The 8,113-nt window shown below is 37.7% G+C and overlaps 2 protein-coding genes across 2 annotated transcripts in view; both read right to left on the bottom strand.

The window, feature by feature from the left end:
* Positions 1–487: 487 nt before the first annotated feature.
* LOC149068259 (uncharacterized) overlaps positions 488–8,113 on the bottom strand; it is a 12,615-nt gene continuing 4,989 nt past the window's right edge. Inside the window, exon 2 of the mRNA XM_089251783.1 lies at positions 488–3,857. Within this exon, the coding sequence (XP_089107909.1) occupies positions 1,958–3,496 (1,539 nt within the window). The 5' untranslated portion in view covers positions 3,497–3,857 and the 3' untranslated portion in view covers positions 488–1,957. The remainder of the gene's footprint in view (positions 3,858–8,113) is intronic.
* LOC149068258 (uncharacterized) overlaps positions 5,500–8,113 on the bottom strand; it is a 26,846-nt gene continuing 24,232 nt past the window's right edge. The window contains exon 3 of the mRNA XM_089251910.1: positions 5,500–7,440. Coding sequence (XP_089108036.1) covers positions 6,074–7,440 — 1,367 coding nt within the window. The 3' untranslated portion in view covers positions 5,500–6,073. The remainder of the gene's footprint in view (positions 7,441–8,113) is intronic.

Below are 8,113 nucleotides of genomic sequence, written 5' to 3'. Positions count from 1 at the left end.
TGCATTTCTTTCCCAAATTTCTTATGTTTTTTGGATTCAAATATCTCGGCGAATATTGAACTCAGAACTTTTTATTCGTCGATGGCAGCAGGAGACACAGGACAACAACTTTACAACTGGAGTTTTTTTTTTTTTTTTTTGAGGACAAGGTGTCCGTACGTAAGATGTTGGTTTTTGTATTTTAATAACATTTCAACCCCTTGCAACATGAATGACGTACCTGAGCTCTACATGTTATTTGCATACTTTTCTAATATGCCTCTAGGATCAAAGGTTCGCCATGGCGTCAGGTCACTCATTAACGCTCCTTGTTGTCATACCCCATGAACGTACCCTTACGTCTTTTGTTCTTTGTTTTGTGTGCGTAATAAATGTTTAGAAAACTGATGTTTCTTAAAAGTGGAAATTCCACAAAAAAACTCTCAGACATGGAATGATCATCTTCTAAGCGAATCTTTCTACACACACACGTTCAAATAACGCTGCTTTTAATATTTCTTGCCACACACAAATGTCACATTCATAAACTTTTTAACTACGAGATTAAAAAAATAACATCCAAGACCAGATACGGAATTGAGAATAATAAAAACCAGGACACTCTTTTAAGTAATAAAAACTCGGATTCTCTTTACATAAATAATACATCGGCCAGGACAAAGCAGCTCTGGGTTCAATAAAAACACGATTGCGGGATTAAAATTATAACGACTAGCTTTCCATACGATAAGGTATTTTAACAGCAGGCTGATGCGAAGATGTAGTTTAGGAGAGTGAAAAATTCAACTGCCCTTGCGGGGAATCGAACCCACGTCCTCTCACTTGCCAGGTGAGCACCCTAAACCACTAGACTACAAAGGCAACGAATATCTCAATCTTTCCTTAGAGCTCGTGTACTTTGAACAGGACTGTCCATGTAGTGAGACCTAATTCAGGCCAAAGCCTACAACTGCTGATACTGCCACCAGATGGCGACTTAATAACTCTAAGGAACGACTGAGATATTCGTTGCCCTTGTAGTCTAAGGCGCTCACCTGGCAAACGAAAGAACATGGGTTCGATTCCCCGCAATGACAGTTGAATTTTCTCTCTCTATCCTAAAATACATCTTCGCATCAGCCAGCTGTTGAAAACCTTGGTAAAGACAGCGGAGAGTGACATCATCCTCGGATAAGTCCCCATCTGGTGAAAGTGTCAGCAATTGTGAGCTTTGGTCTGAATTATGTCTCTGACCGACCATGTACGGTTCCGTTCAAAGCACAGCAGCTCTAAGGAAAGATTGAGATATTTGTTGCCTTTGTAATCTAGTACGCTCACCCGGCAAATGATAGGATGAGGGCTCGATTCCCCGCAGGAAATGTTGAATTTTCTTAAATACATTTTCGCATCAGCCAGCTGTTAAAAACCTTCATCATAATAATAATAGCCGGCAGAAGGAAAAAAAAGCCAACCGAAGAGAATGGCCGACCAGGAAGAAAAGCGCTAATAGGCTAGAAAAGAAAATCGCCAAAGAAATAAAGGATTTTACTATAGCTATTCCGAAAATATATATTTATGTTTTCTACGAGTGTAATATGATACGTGTATGATAACAGATGACATGGTATGGGTCCTATAACTGCTTCTGATAAATAGCATTCACACACATTCAAATGTTAACAAAACTCTGCAACTTTCTCCAACAACTCCCAATCCATCTCATCTGTAATCACCACAAAATCAATTAATCGTGACAGTACCCAATTGTCCGGGGAAGTATATGATCGTAATTTCGCAATGAAGCTGGGCTGAAAGATATCACGGCAACGGGAAAGTCCAGTGGTAGGTCATGGAGTTCATTCATTCATGCTAAACCTCACACTTGTGCAGTTCTTCTCAGATGTGTTTGTTCTCTATGACTGTTCAATTTGAGAACAAACGGAAATCTTTTACCGTAAATCTCGCAACCGCGAGGTTTCTATCTAGTGTGTATAACTCTGTGCACTTTTAAATGAAAGCTTTGCCGGAATCTTTTATCGCAAACGTCACATTGGTATGGTTTCTCTCCCGTGTGTACCAGCAAGTGCCTCTTTAATGCACATTGACTCGTGAATCTTTTGCTGCAAATCTCGCATTTATACGGCTTCTCTCCAGTATGTGTATTCCTATGCACGTTTAAATAATGCTTCGTTGAATATTTTTTGCTACAAAAGTCACATTCATAAAATTTTCCACTGTGAACAAGTTTGTGCTTATTTAATTGAAAGATTTCCCGAAAACTTTTATCGCAGATCTCGCACTGATATGGTCTGTCTAGCTGTCTGTCTGCCGCATGCGTCTTTCTGTGACGGTTGAAACGAACCTTTTGCGAAAATCTTTTACCGCAAACCTCACACTCGAGCGGTTTCTCTCCGGCGTGTTCTTCTCTATGACTGCTTAATTGCGAGGCAAATGAAAATCTTTCACCGCAAACCCCACATACGTGTGGTTTCTCTCCAGTGTGTGTTATTCTGTGGACGTTCAAATAAGAGCTTTGCCGGAATCGCTTATTGCAAAGCTGACACTGATATGGTTTCTCTTCCGTGTGTATGCTTCGGTGAGAAACAAGACTAGATTTCAGCGAGAACCTTTTACCGCAAACCTGACATTCGAACGATTTCTCTCCCGTGTGCACCAACCCGTGCGTTTTTATTTCATAAGGACTAACAAATCTTTTCCCGCAAACTCCGCATTCATACGGCTTCTCTCCAACGTGTGATTTCTTGTGTTTGTTCAAATGGGAGTTGCAATGAAATTTTTTACCGCAAAATTCACATTCATACGGGTTTTCTCCTGTGTGAATTCTTCTATGAACCTTCAAGTTATAGACGCACGAAAATATTTTACCGCATACCTCGCACTCGGGCGGTTCCTCTCTAGTGTGTATCCGAATGTGCCTCTTTATTTCCGACTGACTGATAAACCTTTTGCCGCAAATCCCACATTCGTGTGGTTTTTCTCCAGTGTGTGATTTCTTGTGCCTGCTCAAACGAGAGTTGCAATGAAATTTTTTACCGCAAACTTCACACTCGTAGGGGTTCTCTCCAGTGTGTATTCTTCTGTGAACCTTCAAGTTATAGACGCTTGAAAATATTTTACTGCACACTTCGCACTCGTGAAGTTCATCTCCAGCGTGTAGCAGCGTGTGCCTCTTTAATGCAGGTTCACGCTTAAATCTTTTACTGCAAAAATCGCATTCATATAGCTTCTCTTCAGTGTGAGTCAATCGGTGATTGCGTAAATGGTGGTTTGATGAAAATTTTTCATTGCAAACGTCACATTCAAATGCTGCTTCTCCGTCGTGATTCTTTTTATGGCGCAGTAAATAGTACTTCGTCGAAAACTTCAAATCACAATGGGGACATTCGTAAGGCTTCTCTCCAGTGTGGATCCGACTATGGACGGTTAAATAGGAACTAGATGTGAATCTTCCATCGCAAACATCACATTTATACGTCTTTTTTACAGATTGAGCCATTGTATGCTCGTTTGAAATGAAGCTCGATGAAAATGTTCCGTCGAAAAAAGTCACATTCAAAAGGTTTCACTATGGGTGTATATTCCGTTATTATAATGTAACTGAAACAACGTCTGTCAGACCCTGGAACGAGTCCTTATCCCCAGTGCTTTCGTTTCTCGTCCAGATGCTTTGTTTTTCTAATGATCACAGTATTCGTCAAAAACGACATTAATTTGTTCATAAAAGGTGATTGCATGCCATATATCGAGATGTCAAGATGAACAGATTACGATGGAGCACTAAAAAAAAAAACAACAGGTCGAGAGTTCATAATCGTTTCTGAATCCTTTATCAACTTTTCACATGACCTCCGAGTTCCCTGCAGAGGAAACAAAAGTTATCATCATTATCCAAGCTGGAGATAAATATTCGATTATGAATTACTGTCTCTATCAGCACCCGAAAAACTATGATCATACTTGTTATAATTTTAAATTCACTTATGAATAGATGCGATTCTTCCAACGGTATCAGATATGAACACAAAATTACTACTGGAAGCAATTTAACCTACCACGTAGTAATCCTAGATATTGAATATTGTGCTGTTTTGGTCCTGGTACCATTTAGACACAAATACAAGAACAAATGTTACAACAGGCTAATGTCCATTAGTCGGTCAGAGCTCAGAAATGTTGGTCTTCATTACGGTAATTTTCATCGCATACGTTATTCTCTCCAGAAAGTCAGCAGTGATATTTAATACTCTGATAACGTTGATTCAACAGAATTTCTGAAGCTCTCGATGGCTAAAGAAAAATTATGCCTGGGGTTGCTTTAAAGCCACAACTGCCACTAACTTGTTGGGGGGGAAGAAGATATAAGAACAAAACCCCCCTAATCAGCCTCTCTCACACTTCCTTGACATCAGGAAAGCATGTCTCTTCTGGGGGGGTTGCATATAAATTATTTGTCAACTGAAACACTTTCTGTAATCAAGGAGTGAATTATCTGAATTAACTAAACCTAAACCTGATAATAAAAAAAAAGATGTACAGTATTTTAGATTGAGTAAGTGTATTCATATAAAGACATAACAGATTCAGAATAATTGTATTCATATTATTCTGAATGCAAGAAAAAAACTAAGTGAAGAAACTTATATCGTGGCTCCTCAACTGTTCGATTCGAGAAATAACGAAATATAGACCAACATGTAAAGACGATTTTGGCGAGGAAACTTTAGGGATATAGAGCCAAAATATGGATGCAGTTTGCTATGGGGCATTGAATAATGGTAACCATGTTTTTTTTTAGATAAATTAAGTTTTGAATTAAATCTATTGCTTTCAACATTGTTTTTCAATATGATTTTTTTTTCAAAAATCACTCGAACTTAGAAAAGTTCTGTATACTTTAAATAATTTCTAACAGCTTCCGATATGCTGGAACTATATTTTGCGGCAAGAGTAGGGTAACCATCAGGGCCGTCATTTGAACTTTTTCCAGGGGGGGGGGGCGCGCCAAAGCACATTTACTCAATGTATGTATATATATACCATTTTTAGTGTATTTTCAAAAGCCAAGGGGGAAACAGCCCCCCTAAATGACGGGCCTGGTGACCATATTTCCTCTGGAAAAATACGTGAAATTCGGTTAGCAAATATGGAACATCTGTAATTGTCACCAAATTATGGCGAAATTGCCAATTAAAGCACAAACCAAAAATTTCTAAAATATCACAAATAGCTGTTTTTAATCCCCAAGTTTGAAAAGATTTTCAGGATAAGTTCGAATATTTTTTTTCTTTTCATCAATCAGACGTCGGAAATTGTAGCTGTTTGTAGCAGATTTTTAACTCCTGCAATACATAAGGAAATCAAAGCGTATTTGAAAGGTTTTTGATGCCTCTTCAAATTCAAAGCCTTATGAATTCTTTGAACAAGTAAATTTCTGAATCAAATTTACACAAAGCAAGAGATCAGGACACAATAATAACAATAAACAATTGCTTAATTTTTTTTCCCTATTAACGTAGCAATAGATAATAAGGGTACAGAATATAATAATACATTTACGATACAAACTTGCCAAAGATACAAGAGTCAAAATAGGATGAAGACGAACAGAAATGAAATGAAAATAAATAATCTGCAGACATGGAAGAAGAAGTCACTACGTGAATGCCAAATTCAGTTCATCATGATTCCGCTGCCAGTGAAACGACTATGTACACCCTAACTTCCAAAAAAGGCATGATTGTGGGAGTTCGAAGGTCTGGGACTAACCCATAAGAATGAATTCATTTATGAATGTTGAAAGAAGCACACTATGACAATCTGTAACAATCATGGCGAAACTCCCTCTTCTGAACAGAACAGTTGAAGAAAGTTGATGCTAAATGGCAAGAGAAGTTGAAGAGAATGACAAGCCAAAAGCACACCACCAAAATGTAGTCCCTTAAATGTTTTCCTGCAAATAAAATATTCACAAAATTCTTCCTACAATGTGAATTTTTTTGGACTAGTTCAGTTAGCTGAATAGGAGAATAATTTTCAACAGATATATGGCAATTGTGGGGTTTCTCTTGTCTCTTTAGGTAGACCAACACTCAGGATTTTTACCAACAAACGGAACACAAAATTTATTCCTAGCACTGGCTCTTTCATGTGCCCTCAAGTTACCGCGCTGTGCAAATTTTTTACCGCAAACTTCACATTCGAAGGGCTTCTCTCCTGTATGAACCCTCTTGTGAATCTTTAGAACAGACGGATCTGAAAATCCTCTGTTGCAAATAGGGCAAACGTAAGGCTTCTCTTTGGTGTGAATTCTTATATGTCTGACTAAATGACTCTTCAATGTGAATGATCTATCACATTGTTCACATTTGAATGGCCTCTCTGAAGAATGAGACCTTGAATGAAGATTTAAATCACTGCAGCGAGCAAATTTCTTGTTGCAAATTTCACATTTGTAAAGTTTTTGGGAGTGGTTTTTTAGATGAGCCGTGTCTGAAAACGACTGGTTGAAAACAGTGCATTCATGTTGTTTCTCTCTAAAGTGGATCTTTTCATGTCTCTTTAGATGAGACATTTGTGAAAATGTCTGGTGGCAAATGGCGCATTCGATCAACATAGTGTGAACCTTTTCGTGTCTCTTTAGACGACTCATTTCTAGAAATGTTTGGTTGCAAGTTGCACATTCGTAGTATTTACCTTCAGCGTGAGCCTTCCGGTGTCTTGTTAGATGAAACCTTTTGGAAAACCCCTGGTTGCAAAGAGCACATACATAGAGTTCCTCTTTTTCTCCAGAGTGAATCCTTTTATGATTGGTTAAGCTACCAAGATTTGTATACTTCTTGAAGCAAACGTCACAATCGTACAGTATTTTAGTCGTCCTGTCAATGGAAATTCCACCGGTCGATTTTATTATTTGTATCCGCATTGAAGGTGTTTTAGTGTTTTTCCGCGGGGGCTTCTGCTCATCTGTTTTATTTCCACCAGTCTGTGAGTTTGAGGAATCATTCGGCTCTAATTCAGATGAAGACAACGTATCCATTTTCATCATGGAATCCATAGCACATTCAAACGACTTCTCTTTAGTGTGATATTTTTTGTGTTTTTTCTCTCTCCCCCCAGAGTGTACTCTTTTATGGCTGGTTAAATTACCAATATTACTAAATGTTTGAAAGCAAACATCACACTCGTACTGCTTTTTAGTTGTTGTGTCAAGGCAAATTTCGCCAGTTGATTTTATGATTTGTATCTTCATTGAAGGTTTTCTACAGCTTTTCGGCAAGGACTTTTGCTCATCAGCTTCATTGTTATTCACCAATAAGTTTGTGGAATTATTCAATTCAAAATCACTCAAAGACGGCGTTGCCATTTTCATTGTGCACCAAAATAACTGATCCAATAAAATTCCAACGAGAGGCTTCAAAAGAGAAAGGTACTGATCCAAATCTCATAGTTTATCATCAATTTGAGAATGTTTAGCTTTCATGTCTTTTTTCCGGTCATGTCAGTTATTATCGATGAACTTTTGAAACACCTGCAGAGGAGAATGAACACAATCAGTCATTCTGAATATACTACTACGTTTAAAAATTTCCAGAACTATATTTTTAGTTGAACGAGCATGTTGGTATTGGAGGATGAGGGAGGAAAAAAAATAAAACGCTTGAAATCAGCGTTTTCGTCTGTGTATGAACCCGGCAAAAATGCATAGTTGCACGGGAAAGCTACTTATACTTGAAAATAAAAAATTGTTACATAAACATGCAGTATATGATAATATTTGCAAAGTTATAAGATTTGAAAGTACAAGTTCAAATAATGTTTTCAATTCATTATTTAAGTTCTAAAAGATGAGTCGCGGCTCAGGATATGAAAAAATTATGATTTGAAAAATAAATAAAAACAATCAAATCAACCCTTTAAATGGTTTTAAATTTTTTTTGGTCCACATTAAAACTGTCCCACTGGAAATAAAAGCGTGTTAAGAACACAAGATATTTCGGGGTGACCAAAATAAAGCACATCAAGTTCAACGAGATATCCCAGGATTGCCGTTACCAGGGTTAATTTGATTTGAATCAGATTCTTTTGATTTAAACTAACTGACCCGTTAATAAGT

The sequence above is a fragment of the Pholcus phalangioides genome, unplaced genomic scaffold (genome assembly GCF_987345545.1).
Source record: "Pholcus phalangioides strain wild (caught in Gottingen) unplaced genomic scaffold, Ppha-v1.0 ptg000027l_1, whole genome shotgun sequence".
Taxonomy (NCBI): domain Eukaryota; kingdom Metazoa; phylum Arthropoda; class Arachnida; order Araneae; family Pholcidae; genus Pholcus; species Pholcus phalangioides.
The sequence above is the reverse complement of the archived record's forward strand: the minus strand, read 5'-3'. Positions and strand labels throughout refer to the sequence as shown.